A 14,752-nucleotide genomic window follows, 5' to 3' on the forward strand; every position below is an offset into this window, starting at 1 on the left:
CTCTCCCCAAAGGAGTCTCAAAGCAGCTTACAATCAATCGCCTTCTCTTTCCTCTCCCCACAACAGACACCCTGTGAGGTGGGTGAGGCTGAGAGAGCCCTGATATTACTGCTCGGTCAGAACAGCTTTATCAGGGCTGTGAGGAGCCCAAGGTCACCCAGCTTGTTGCATGTGGGGGAGCAGAGTGAGTGAGTGAGTAAGTATAAATGTAGAGTTTTTGAAATACACCTGTTTAAGAACTTCCAATTTGACATTCATCACCAACAAAATGAATCAAGATTTTGGCTTCAACTCTACAAGCTATGTGTAAAGCCAATGTCTGGAAGAATACTTGCTAGGCCATTTTGCATGTTTGCGGCCCCTGCTCAAAATTTTCCTGTACATGGGTACTTTGTACAAAACACTGGCGGTCCCTATCCACCTGCTGGAATTTGGCTTGTATGTCTTTTATGTATTGGAAAAGACTTATCACAGAAAGAGGATTATATCAGTCCATTTCTACATCCCTCCGTGCATGCTCAAATAGCAAACTTTGTTGCTTTTAAATCATTTCCTGGTATCAGCTCCTATTGCAAGTGACATTAAAATGATAAATACTAAAGTTTTTAAAAATAATCTACAGCAAACATTTTGACAATTGGACTATTGTTCTGCTCAGCTAATCACACCAAAGCCACCTTGGGGTTCCTTGACAGCTTTCGAAGGGTTTCCCAAATGGGTGGGAGTTACATTTTAATATATTTTTAAAGTATGTTAAACATTTATCAGATGATATGGCCATATATGGTCCAGTTGACCTGCCCCCTTCCAAAATGGTCAACGATGGGCATAGAGGGGGTGGGAAGGAAAGGGGTTATGCTTACTAACCGCATTCACCATACAAAATGGCCATTTTCTCCAGGTAGTTTGATCTATGTTGCCTGAGGATCAGGTGTAATTCCAGGAGATCTGCAGCTAACACCTGGATGATGGCAAGCAGAAGCTGAAGCCATAACATGGAAATTGCACAAACATTTCTCTGTGTGGGAACCACCAATGCCTATCCTAAACAGCACTATACTTTTCTAAGTCCATTGGCTACAATAGACATAGAAGGTGCTTAAAATGGTACTGTACGTCTTACTTCCCCTTCATCTGAGTGCAAAGGATGGAACGATGTCGCATGTCCCCCCTGCTCTCGTAATAACCTGTCATTGTCATGCTCAAGAGGAGTTGCACCAAAGACATCCCCGCAGCAACCTACTTCTTGCAGGGGTCTCTGCTTTACTCCATCATCCAGGATTCTCAGAGGAGTTTTCTACTGGTCATTGCAAGCTGTTCGCCGCATTCCATTCTAGAGCCCATGTTTGGCTCCAGCCCCATGCCCCGCAGCCCTTGATGCCCCTGTGATTTCTCTCCTGCTTTTTCTCTAAAACAACAGTCATTCCATCCTTCTTGTTGAACAAAAGAAGGCCATTGATCTAAAGTAATGCTGGGAAGATAAATCTTTTTTGTATGTTGTAACAACAAACATTTCCCCTCTTACAAAGTGTCCAAAGGGACAGTTCCTAAGTTACATATTATACTACACCTTGAACATGCATGTCTGTAAATTTGGGTATATGGCTACAAAAAATTCAAGAGCCTGTATTTTTTCACTTGAGATTCTGAGTCTGAAAAGAAGACATAACCATGAAGATCAGTCCCCAAAGTGTTTGTGCTAAGGTAAACATTTTAGAATGTTTTCCAGTTTTCTTCCCAAATTCTTCATGCATAGCTATTGGGTTCAAGGTTCTGTATGTGCATGAATGTATTCCTGATATGGCATAAATGCTTCCTATAAATGTGTTGGTGGTACACAGGCTCTTTTAATGCCCCCCCTCCCCTCAGTCTTTCAAAGCGGAAAGGCTATGTGATATATACAAAAAAATTACTTTGTTTCATAATAAATCTTGCCCCTTCAGGGTACAAGTCTTCCGCTGCTATGATGCAATGCTTGAAGAATAAGATCATTTGACCCGAGGCAGTTGGGGAGCACACTTCTTCCTGAAAGACCTTGGGATATATCTTCAGGGGGGTAACCTTAATCCGCGGAAGTCGGTAAGTGTTTGGCAGTGACTTCAGTGAATCTAGCCATTTTACAATTGCGAATTATACCCTCCAGAGAAGCCTACATTCCTGCAAGCACGAGCACAAAAGACTCGCTTGCATTTGCTAGATTTGCCAAGTAACACTAGAATCTCAAGTTCTTAAATATATATGTGGCATTTTAAAAATTGTAGTAGCTTGGAATATGCCCATTACTGCCTCAGTCAGAAATCCACAGCTTTGAGGACATCCCTCAATCTGGCTACATATGCAACACTCAGGAGACTCCAGAATTGTAGTTTACACACTCTTTGTATGGCATGAACAGGCTGTGAAAATCGAACAAGTTGTTGTATGTAGTAGTCTATTCCATGGGTCCCCAACCCCCGGTCTGCGGCCCGGTACCGGGCCGCAAAGGCCATCGTACTGGGCCGCCAGCGGCCGCGCCTGCCTCCCCCCCCTGCAGCGAGAGGCGGCATGGCAGCCGGCGCAGCAGCAACGCTAACGCGCACGTGCGGAACTGCCGTGCATGCACGTTTGCGCCCCCTGGTGGCCAAAATGCACATGCGCGGCAACTCTGTGCGTGCGTGTTAGCACCACCTGTTGGCCAAAACGCGCATGCGCGGCAGTTCATCGCATGCACGTTTGAGCAACTGCGGCAGCCGGGCTGCTGGCTCTCCCCCACCTCCGGAGGCGGTCCCCGACCAGATGAAGGTTGGGGACCGCTGGTCTATTCTATCAGAAGAAAAGAAAGAAAATCATATTCTGGGAACAAATTAGGGTTGCCAAACTCGAGGTCTCTGGAATTCCAAGGAATCTCCAGATGACAGAGAAAATGGCTTTGGAATGTGGACTTTATGGGGCCTTGCTGAGGTCCCTCCCCTCTATAAACCCTGTTCTCCCAGGATTTCTCCCTAGTTCTCTAGGAATTTTCCAACCCAGAATTGGCAACTCTAGAACAGGGGTCCCCAACCTGAGGCCTGCAGGCCACATGTGGCTCCCCACCTCTGTCTGTATGGCCCTCTAACCTGCTTGTCTGGTGCTATCACCCTCAGGGCATTTCCCCTCAGACCCATACTAAAGAAATTTGCTGTAGGCATGTTCACAGTCTTTGGCACCACATACATCTGTGAACACACCTTTTCCAAGATAAAAATTGTGAAATTGGAGTGTAGGTCAAGGCTTACAGATGAATATTGACAGGACATTTTAAGAGTGTCAGTCACAAACCTTGACTTGGACATCAATGCCTTGGCTAACAGAAAACAGCCACAAAAATCACACTGACCAGGTAAGTATGTATAGCTAAATAAAAGGATTCCACAGTAAAATATTGTTTCAAAATGGATTGCATTAAAGTATCGAAATAAATTATGCACAGTTCTCAAACTGTATGTGGGAGGGGTGTTCCCCTCTGATTGTGTGGAGTACCTGGTTGGGGGGGCATGAAGTTGCAGAGGAGGGTAGGATATCAGAGTGGGTAGGATCTTCCTCTCCATTCAAGATATGATTGGACTGAACCCCCCCCCCCCGGCTGAGTACCATACTGATTTACACAAGATGTAATGATTGTGCTTTCACTACTCCCATCATCACAATTTGAGTTGAGAAAAAGGAAGCTCACCATTATCCTATTTTGCTTTCTTTCTTACAATGGTTTAGGGAAGGTGATCAGAGATCCCCTATACCTGTTCTCTCCTATTGCCTGTACTGAGACTAGTATTCTGACTGGCAGCCCGTTGCATGCCACAGCAGGCTATCTATACATAACTATAAATAAGGATTTCTAGATACTTATCTGTGAAGCAGATTGTTTGTGATGGTTCATCCAGAAAGTGAGTTTTGAAAGGAGGGGGAGGCACTGAGCCAGTGCAAACTCTTTCCTGCTTTTTCCATAGTACACAATCAGTTTAAATTCATATTTCTATATCTAGAAAAGAGAGGGATTGACAGTACATGCACACTGTCATTTCCCATCTGCCTTCTTCTGATTTATTAAACTGAAAACCGTCTTTGGGCAGGACCACAGCACCCTGCCCACTTGTTAGCCCCACTAGCTCGAATGGAATCTTTAAGCTCATCGTTCGCAGATTCTTAGGAAAAAAGGGTTCCACGTGTTGAAGACAGACTAGGTATTATATTCAAAGTCTTCCCATCTGAATTAACATATATAGTAATAGTAGATCAGTTTGGCCAATCAGTAGATCAGTTTGGCCAAGGGCCTTCACAATGAGGTTAAAATATATATACATGTACATGTAACTTGGCTATAAAGACAATAACAGATAAAACTCCATTTGCGGTTTAGGTACAGTATTTAGAGTTTAAATGTTTTACGATACCATATTTTCCTTCCTCATTATGGCTCTAATTTTCCTGGCCGCAAGGGCATAGAGAGCTAATCTGCTGGAAATGTACGGAGCAGTACCAAACCAAAACATCAATTTATCCTACTCAGATGTGGTGGGCACATCAGGAATTAACCTTAAAATAAACTTTTTCCTTAGCTCATCATATAGTGGACAAAATAAGATGTAATGGGTGGGATCCTCAGCTCTCAGGTTCCCAAATATGCATAGACACTGGGATCTTGGTACACATGAGAATTGACCAAATCGTAAGGCTATGGGCATAGCTTGAAACCTTAAATAGGTAAGAGCTACACATAAATTAACATATATATATACCCTTCATCATGGGAACAAGTACCCTTTAATGTAAGGTGACCAGATTTTAACATTGGTAAAGCGGGACACCATTGACCGGGGGGGGGGGGTTCTTGATTAAAAATTTGGTCTATATGGAGCAACAAAAAAGTTTCATAGAATGCAAAAATAGTATTGCAATATATATATTTCAATTTCAACATAAGTACAATTTGCCAGGTACCCCCAGATGTCCCACCAAAAGTGGGACAATCTGGTCACCTTACTTTAACGTCAACACAAGAAGACAGGTTCCTCATAATCTCTTGCAATTTATGGAACCGTTGGAGAGATTTCATTTGATAAGTGCTTTAAGAAATTAAAATAATCCTAACAGATTCCTATCCACCAAAATCAACTATTTCTACCAGATTTGTTACACCACAAATACACATATCTTCACCTGCAATGGAAACCGTGCCTTGTTCACTATTCATGGATTAGTCATCCTTGGCTGCTGCTTGTAAGAAGATTAAATCAGTTTTATTTCTGGCAAAATATCCATTTTTTCCCTGAGAACTATTAGCAAGTATCTCAAGATATATTAAGGTATAGCTTTCTCTTACCGTTGTGCTACTTTGCTCTCTTTGCTGTTCCATCGCAACAGGTAAACAACTTGCTTTTGCCCCCTTGAAGATCCTACCTACGGATAGTGTTTGATGTTATGAAGGCGGAGCAGATCTGTAGGCTGGGAGAAGGCTGAAAGAAGCAAATCAGCTTCTTAATTTATGCCAAACTTTTTTTAAAAGGAAGCCAGCCAGGATCTAAGTTAAAAAGCCTTGCAGTCTAACCCTGAGACAGACGATTTATTTGGTGCTGGGACATAGTAAAAAGCACATCACAGCCTGGAGGGCAGTACTAGTATAATGTTTTAGATACATCTAATTACAAAATTTGCATAGTTTTTCGTTAACTCCATGAATGCCAAGCCACAGCTAATGGGTATGTATGCTGTCATCTGTGATTTTTTTATTTTAGAGCTCTTATCTCCAAATATGAAAAACCACAAATCACTGCCTCAAGAATTAGAAAATAACAAGCATGAATTGGAACATTGTTATACACACAGTGCAATTTTAAGTAAAGCTACTCCCTTCCAAACGCATTGACTTCAGTGAACTTTAAAAGGTTTAACTCTGGTTGGGATTGCATGGCAGGCACCATGAGTACCTTGACAGAAAGGGAGAATAATTTTTTTACTCCAATAAGTGATCAACCTGTCTTTCTGAGTTAGTAGCATGTTTGTATTCTTATCTTGGCTGTCAGGAGAGTTGACAACCTGATAAATGAAGATTCTAATAAGAACCACCCAAAAAGGATTATGGATACGAGATATCCTGAGCGTGTGTTTGCTGTTTTTCATTGTTAAAAATGCTGACATTTGCTATGTCTTTCTGCACATTGAATGTGGATTGTTATCTGTTTGTCATGCTGTTGGTATAATTCAAGCATGTCATACCTCCCACATCCAAACTGATTTTCAGCTAGGGGCCTGTTGGCTTTTTCAAGTCTGTTTTGTATCTAGGAAAATAAACTCCTTCCTTTTCTAGAGATGTACAATTTCTAGAAATTGTCAAGGCATGAGAAAAACTTTTTTCCTGATGGAAAACAGAAGTTTGGGGATAAATTGAAATATCTGGAATACTTACTTTTCTTTAAAGCCTAATATTTATGTATCCTTTATAAGTTAGCATATAAAATGATGCTACCTGGCATATTCAAATAATAGTATAACTATGAGAAAAATTGCAATTATAATCACCACGTAAATGAAGCAGGGATACATTCCCCTTAGTCATTGGAATATGCCTATCACCTGCCAGTGCCCCTGAGTCAGCCTCTGTCCAAAGCCAGGCTGAAATCCTCATAAAAAAGGGACAAGGGGACATGCATCATCTAAATAAAGATGTTGATGTACTACCATCCAATTAATGTCCTGCGGTCCCCCCCCCAAAAAAAAGAAAAGAAAAGATTTGACACATATTTCTAGATCAGGCTTTCTCAATGAGGGTTTTTTGACAGCCTTGAAAGGGTTTCCTGAATGGGCAGGAGTTAATTAATTTTTAACATATTTTAAAAATTGTTAAACATTTATTGGGTGATATGACCATATATGATCATATCAGCGCATATCCTCCCCTCCCAAAATGGCCAATGGACCTGGAGGGGGTGGGAAGAGGAAGGCCCTAAGGGGGGGGGCATGTACACAGCTATGCTTCCCAACTATATTGTTGTTAATTGCGAAGTCGTGTCTGACCCATCGGACCCCATACCTTCCTGTCCTCTACCATTCCCTGGAGTCCATTTAAGTTTGCACCTAAAGCTTCAGTGACTCCATCCAGCCACCTCATTCTCTGTCGTCCCCTTCTTCTTTTGCCCTCAATCGCTCCCAGCATTAGGCTCTTCTCCAGGGAGTCCTTCCTTCTCATGAGGTGGCCAAAGTATTTCAGTTTCATCTTCAGGATCTGGCCTTCTAAGGAGCAGTCAGGGCTAATCTCCTCTACAACTGACTGGTTTGTTCGTCTTGCAGTCCAAGGGACTCGCAACCATATTCTGCCCAATTGTACAACTTCTGGGGCTTCTTGAAGTCTGAAGATTGTTTCAGGGGTTTCTCAATGGTTAAAAAGTTGAGAAAGGCCGTTCTAGATGGTTAATACATTTCTGAAGAAAGTTTTTAAAATAAAGGACTAATAGTAATGGGAGGAGGTGTCCAGTGATGACACATTCACAGTTTTTTGAATTTTTCTGCATTGTTGCAGCAAGGAATCAAGAAAAGGCAAACAATTTAGTAACCTCACCCCAATTTCATACAAACCTCTTTCTGGCTTGGAACCCCCCCTCTCCCGATTACTTTCAATATCTCAGAATTTATAGAGTGTGATATATCAAGTTCTGAACATGGGTCTATGGTTGTTGAATCTTGAGAACAGAGTTATGCACAGAGGATGGAGATCTTTCTAACAACTTTGGGGGATTTACAGGTTTGCAGAAAAATCTTAACATTGTAAAACAATAAAGGGGAATAAAATATTTGTAAAGGACTGAGATTACACAAGATTTCTTCAGAAGATCTTTGCAGCCATTTTGGACTGGCTGTTAACGGCTGTTGCAGCTTAATTTCAACACTGGAGGTAAATTGGGGAAAGGAGTAGGAAGACCTCTTGACTTTTCATTGATGCATGAACACACACATAGCAATGGCCAAGGACAGAATGATTGTATAATGCTACCATCTTTGATGGTGTGGGCTCCTCAGTATATGAAGGCCTGATTGACATCCAAACTTTATAACTATTATTTGGAGCAATACTATTTTGTTGAGTTATGTTGTTACTATTTACTGAAGAAGGCCTTAGGGCCAGAACATGTTTGATCTAGTAGTAGTAGTAGTAGTAGTAGTAGTAGTAGTAGTAGTGGAGGAGGAGGTTACAATTGCCTTCCCTTCCTCTCCTTTCTAGTAATATATGTTGCAAATATTTTGGCCTTAGTTTTGTACATTTGTTGCTGCATGCTCTGGGAGTAGATGTAATGTGATATCCAATCCCTCTTCTGTTTTTATCTACGTTTGATACATGTTTTTAATTTGTAGTTACTGTACATTTTTTAATAAATAGGTGTATTTTGTTATGTGTTTTAGCTGTCCAACCTTCTAAGTTCCTGACTTGCTTTTGGGGATGGCCCCCCCTTGCTGTTTCCTAGCCTTGAAATTGACACCATTGAGGTCACAACTCCTACTCTTTCTTCTACTATATGACTCTGACATCCCGGGACTTTCTGTCATGTGTTTGCGGCTCACGGCTGTCCCATACTCAGTGAGATCTGGGTCTGGAAAGGCCTGCACAGTGTTATAATTAAGCTAGGCAAACGAAATAAAGGAAAGTGCCTATTTTGTGGTCTAAAGTACTCAACTTTTTCAAAAGCTAGTTTTTATTTTACTGTTTATTTGTAGAGACCAATGCCCTGGGCAACGCAGGCATCCTCCTTTGCACACCTTCAAAGCTTTCATTAACATTGTGTTGCTTTTAATCTTTTTCTCCCTTCTATCAATGAACAGGTTTACAGTGATCTGGGTCTGCTACAGATGGTTTCCTGTTCCTTCTGCCAAATGTGGGATAGCTATAAAACTTGAAAAGACATCACAGCTGTCACTGCATGAAAAACTACATTTGGGGGAGAAAATTAAATATCAGCTTTATCCTTTAATTGCTGAACTTTAATCTTGTTTTATATATGAACTGTTTTACTCCAAACTTCATCTCAGAGTTTGCACTAGCATGACCTGAAGGACTGTGTTACAGATACGGATGCAGGCTGGTATGTGATCATGAACAATCACAACAGAAAGAGCTGGTTCCGGTTCAGCTACAACCAAAATGCCGGCATTGCTAAGTAAGAAGTGTTGTTCCTTTGGCTCATCTGTATTTAGGACATTTTTTACTCAGTTTTCTCTAGAAACAGAATCAAGGTGGTTATAAAGATAATAAAAAGTGATATATAGGTTTCAACCATAAAAACAAGAAAATCTACCAGTCACTTCAGAAACAATTAGAAGTTAGTGCTTAAAAGCCTCCTGACAAACTCAAGATGAGCGGCAGGATCTCAGTCATGGGGAGCCTTTTGACTTTCAGAAAGGCTATTACCATGGAATAAGAGAGGCCAGTGAAAGGACTTAGCTGACCCAACAACCCAACAAAAGGTGTTAGTCAAAAGGGCAAAGCTGCAGGGGTCGATACTGGGTGAGGAAGGCCCTACAGGTACATGTGTTCTGGGGCATGATGGTATGGAAGTCATCTCTGCTAGGAAAGTTCAGAAAGCTAGCTTTGTATTAGACTTATATGTTAGCTGTATATGTTGGTAAATGTCTTTTGATTTGGATTTATTTGAGTGAGCTGTGATCCAGCAGGGTGTATGGATATTTGCAGAGTGCAACCAAGTATTTCACAAAAGTGGAATACACATTGAGATTCTGGAACTTTGTGGAGTAGAATAATGTTTTAAGCAAATAACCTGTGAACAAAACACATCTAAAAAGCATTTATTATCTATAAGCCTTTGGATTTGTGTTCCTTGCTTAATGTATATGGATTTTCCATACAAATCAAAGATGTACATGTATGGTATGACCTCTCCTGATGAATTTACTGGAAAGAATTCACTAAAACAAATCATGGTCTTGATCTAAGTGCCAGTTAAGTACATCATTAGGGATTAGATCATAATTTCCCCTTTCATTTTGGTCAATTAGCTATGTTGATTGTGCTTCTAAGATTTAGTCAAATAACACAAGCAAATTTTGAAGATCCCCCCCACACACACACACAAACACACACACAAATGTTGTATATATACAAATGTTGTATATAATAAAACTGTTGAATATAACATTTCCAGCATCACAGTAGGCAGCATAGCCAAGTGGGGTCTTCGCTGCTCAATAAGATCATTGCCCCCCTCTTGCTCCGGATTCCAGGTGACTCCGAGGAAGGCAAAATTAAGAGCCTCCTTTCCGGAGGAAACATCGAGGCTTCCAAACAAATATTGTGCCATTACATGGACAATATACCAAAAGCACGTTAATGGAAATCTATCATGCTTTCGGTATACTAACCCTGATACGTTTTTTAGTTTAATTCTGTTTTAAACAGTCAATTCATAAGGATTAATTTACTGTTAAGCATTTATTCTTTGTCACAATTTATTAGATTACAATTTTAAAAGTTTTGCAAGGTTTATACGGGCTTGGAGCTGTATTACAAATACATTTTAGCCAATTGGGGTCTGTATCCTACCACCCTACTCAGCAGAGTTCAAAGCATTTCCCCACTCTAAGACCCTTCCTCCAACTTATGTAACTCTTAGGGCAATTTGACAAAATCCTTTTAGGTTAGAAGAAGGCTTCAAACTTGGCTGAGCAAGCTATTGTCACTTTACAGCAAGCTGCAGGTTTTAAAGGAACTGAATGGCTATTTCTGCACAGAGGGGTATAACATGAGTGGCTTCCTGCTTGCAAACGCAGGATGGTAAATTTCGCGTTTGCAGCCCTCCTCGCGGGAAAACCCTTCCTGCGTTTTCCCATTTTTTGCCTCCTGACAAGGCTGCAAGGGAAAACAACCTGAACTTCTCCCTCCACTCCTTGGCTTGTTATTTCACAGCAAGCCACCAATCATAGCACAGCAGTTCTCTCGTGGACTGAAACTCCCCCCCCCAAAAAAAACCATTTTTTAAAGCACTTCCGCATTGCTTTGCGGTAATGCCATAACACAGGTGCATCTTTAATAAAATCAGCACTGCCCCATTGCTATGGATGAACGCCACAATGATACAGCATCCCCCCCTTTTGGAATTCTAGTGTTTTTTGCAGTTTATTTCTGTCTGGGTGGATTTCTGCAATGCTGAACAATATTTCTGGCGCCCAAGAAGACATTTTGTATTAATGGTTGGCTTTAAATCAAGCTGTATTTGTTTAGTACATATATTGAGCAGAAAGTTGGGATAAGCGTTGACTCTGCGTTACAATCAGTGGCAAGCCCTGGTTGATTGCTGTGGGATCTGTACCTTGTGGATTAGTTGCATGCAAATGGCCACCAGAATTTTCTGGCTCTATAGTACACCACTGTGCTCCGTTACCCTTCATCTACATTACCCATAGTGCCAACTACCTTTGTCTGTCAGTTTAAGAAGAACATGCCTGAATGACCAGTAGAATGGCTAAGTAACTCTGGGGCCATTTCATATCCTGAGGTCTAGCTGTATGCTTCTAGGTAGACCTTCTCTTGTGCCTCATCTTGCTAAGACAATAAATTGAAAGGGAATTGTGTGACTGTATCCCCAATCCTTTTAAGACTTCCCACATTAAAAGGAAAACTGATTCTGGTCTAATTAAGGGAGTGTGAAGGGCAATGAATCGAAGAAGCCACGTACATCCCACAAGGATCAGATCTTTCCTTTTAACATTACTGATTACAAGAATAAGCAAGTATTTAGCAAGAACTCGTCATTACAGGGTAACACGTTTCCCACCACATCAAAGCATAAACTTCATTTCTATAAGTAGAACTGTGTGTTTAAAATAGGGAAGGGGCTTTTTTTAGTGATGAATGGCAATCTGGTGACCACAATTATTACTTGCTTCATTATCACAGAACCAGGTAGTTTCCATGTGCAGTTCTCTCTGTCCTTAAGTGATCCAGTATTTCTACAAAATGCTTATAATCTCATAACATGACCTCTCATGTCTATATGTGTATGAGAGCTGTTCCCAGGAACCTCCTGTTATCTCTTTCTTATGCAGTAATAGCTTGATGGGCAACGGTAGACCACCTTCTTTTCCCCTAAATAAATGTCTACGTTGCAGATGGTGGGGGGGGGGGAATTGCTAGCATAGAATGTTTAATATAGGAAATGTTTTTTTCTTTTAAAATTGCAATTCTGTTTTAATGGGAAACAGGCAGGATTTCTTTAAATGCTTCTGCCAATCCAGCTGTCCTGTAAAAAAGGCCCTGTCCCTTTAACAGAGGCATAATCGCCGGCCATTGACCAGGTGATATTATTTACTTCCATGGCCTGCAAGGCTTTGACTGCAATTTCCACCTGACAGATCTCTATTAATGGGACAGGACATCTTTCTGCAGGGTACTTGACTAACCTGTACATGAAATACATCCAATTTAAGGAAGTTACATGAGTAACTTATGGGGGTAAGTTAAAAACCTTAAATGTCTAGGGTTTGGAGCCAGCATGGTGTAGTGGCTAAGAGTGGCAGCTTCTAATCTGCAGAGCCAGGTTTTATTCCCCGCTCCTCCACAAGCAGTAAGGTGGGTGACCTTGAGCTAGTCGAAGTCCTGATAGAGCTGTTCTTACAAAGTAGTCCTGACAGAGCTCTCTCAGCTCCACCTACTTCACAGGGTGTCTGACATGGGGAGACGAAAGCAAAGATGTTTGTAAGCCACACTGACCGTTTATGCACTGGAGGTTTCATGCTATGCTGCAGGCTGGAGTTTTAGTTGTGGCAGGTTGCCCCCCTCTTCCTGCACCCACACGGGGGAGCATTTGGCCTGGTGCACCTCATCCGCCTCCTATTTGTGCTCCTGCATGGGAGCTGGGGCAGTGACATTCCCAGTGCATCAACGGTCACTGACACACCTTTCGGCAGTGAAAAGCAAAGCTCTTCTTCTTCTAAGTTAAAGGTGGCCTGCTTTTATATATTCAGCGGCACTTCTTAGAGTCCTGCCTAAAAACTTGCAGGAGACTAATCTAGAGCAAGGCCTGCCCCATAAAGATGCTGCCTCACATCTTACCTGTTAGTATTTGCGGATGTAGCTAAGGGAGTTCTTTTTCTAAGAGCTTTAGAAATGACCTATCTTGTTTTAATGGCTGCTGATTGAGGGGGGAGGGGTTGACCCGATTCAACTCTGATAGCCCGTTTTCATAGTTCTGTATGAGTCTAGCTGGTAGATGAACTTTTTGTTAGCTGTTTAACATTTCTAATCAAAATGTTTTTTTTTTAATACATTTTATTCCTAAACACGCTGTGTGTTTTGAGCTCTTAGATCAGCAGTTCTCAACCTTTTAGGTGCCGCGACCCCATCTTCGGTGGCAGCGGTGTGTGCATGGATGCAGGCGCACAACAATCGAGGTGACATGCAGGCGGTCAGTACTATGGCTCCGCTGGCCATCAGCCCCCGCCTCCGCCCGCCTCCACCTGCTATTGCCGCTTGCCAATGCGATCAGTTCAGTTGTAGCCAAGGTGGCTGGCTCTGAATGGGAAAATACCTGGGGATTGGAGGCGGGGAGGGACGTCAACAAGGTAAAATGCCGTCAACCTTCAAAATCTGCCACTGACCTGTGGCCTGTATCTGACAGTACATGCATGCGCACAAAAGCTGTGACTGAAAACTTCCTTGGTCTTCACAATGCTGAAGGACTCAAACTTATTTCTGCTATCCTTCCAAAATAAACTTTGCTACCAATGAAACCCATTTTCAGGAGGAAAGAGGCGGGCAGAAGCAGGTGTTGGTGTTAGCGGCGGGTGCACACGCCAATCGAGGCAGCGTGGAGGTGGCCAGTGCATGGCTCCACCACCTCTGTCCACCTCTGCTCGCCTCTGCCGCCTCCACCCACCGCCACTAAAACCTGCCACCGCCCGCTTCTGCCTGCCTCCGCCTGCTGCCACCACCCACCTCCACCCACCACCACCACCGCAGCAGCCAGCAATTGGGCGACCCTGTGGAAGGGGCCAAGCATCCCCAAGATTGAGAACCACTGTCTTAGACCATTGCTCATAGATATTTTCTTTCTTTTGTACCCTTAAAAGAGAATAGGGGATACCAGATCTTTCTAGCAAGAGACAGCATGCAACTAGCATAACCTTTATAGGACTTTGAAAGAAAGAAAACCAAAAAAAGAAAACATTACTGTAAGAGCCTAAATATAAATGTGCTAAATAGTGATTCTAGTTTAGGTTATACTTCATATCGGTTTGGGGCCATTGTCAGACCTCTTGAGAAAATGGAAATCACAGTCAACCTCACCTAACAACATGTATATGTATGTGCTTTGGTTCCAAAAATATTGTAGTTTAGTGGCTACGAGTGGAAGGTGCTAACTTGGAAGCTAGTGGTTCAAATGTTATCTCAGCCACAAGCTCCCTGTTATATCAGGCATGGAAACAAGACTATAACAAAAAGCACTGTGCACAAAATTTTTTTGCTTAGCCCTGGATCATTTTTGGAACAAGGATTTTCCTAAAGAATATGTCAAGAAGTATTGAACTTGAGGCAGTGCTTTGTATGGAAAGCTGAGGAAGTGTTGCATAGCTGTAGGTGTATTAATTTTGGTGTTTTGTATTGCATCTGTGAATTATATTTGTTTGTAAATTTATATAAAACTAGAAGGTAAGCCCACTGTAAGAAAAATACAGCGGGGGCTAGCGGGCAGTGGGTGGGTGTGGGAGGGCCCCTCCCCTTGGAGGGAGGGAGGGA

At 42.0% G+C, this 14,752-nt stretch overlaps 1 protein-coding gene across 2 annotated transcripts in view; it reads right to left on the reverse strand.

Moving 5' to 3' along the window:
- Positions 1-14,752, reverse strand: part of EDAR (ectodysplasin A receptor) — a 97,510-nt gene that overhangs the window by 63,333 nt on the left and 19,425 nt on the right. Inside the window, exon 1 of one of the 2 annotated variants that reach the window (XM_077343633.1) lies at positions 5,339-5,564. The exons of the other annotated variant lie outside the window; for it this stretch is intronic. Within the exon in view, the coding sequence (XP_077199748.1) occupies positions 5,339-5,371 (33 nt within the window). The 5' untranslated portion in view covers positions 5,372-5,564. Of the gene's footprint in view, positions 1-5,338; positions 5,565-14,752 lie in introns of those variants that run through there. 2 annotated transcript variants of the gene reach the window in all.

Source organism: Paroedura picta, chromosome 6, assembly GCF_049243985.1.
Source record: "Paroedura picta isolate Pp20150507F chromosome 6, Ppicta_v3.0, whole genome shotgun sequence".
Classification (NCBI taxonomy): Eukaryota; Metazoa; Chordata; class Lepidosauria; order Squamata; family Gekkonidae; genus Paroedura; species Paroedura picta.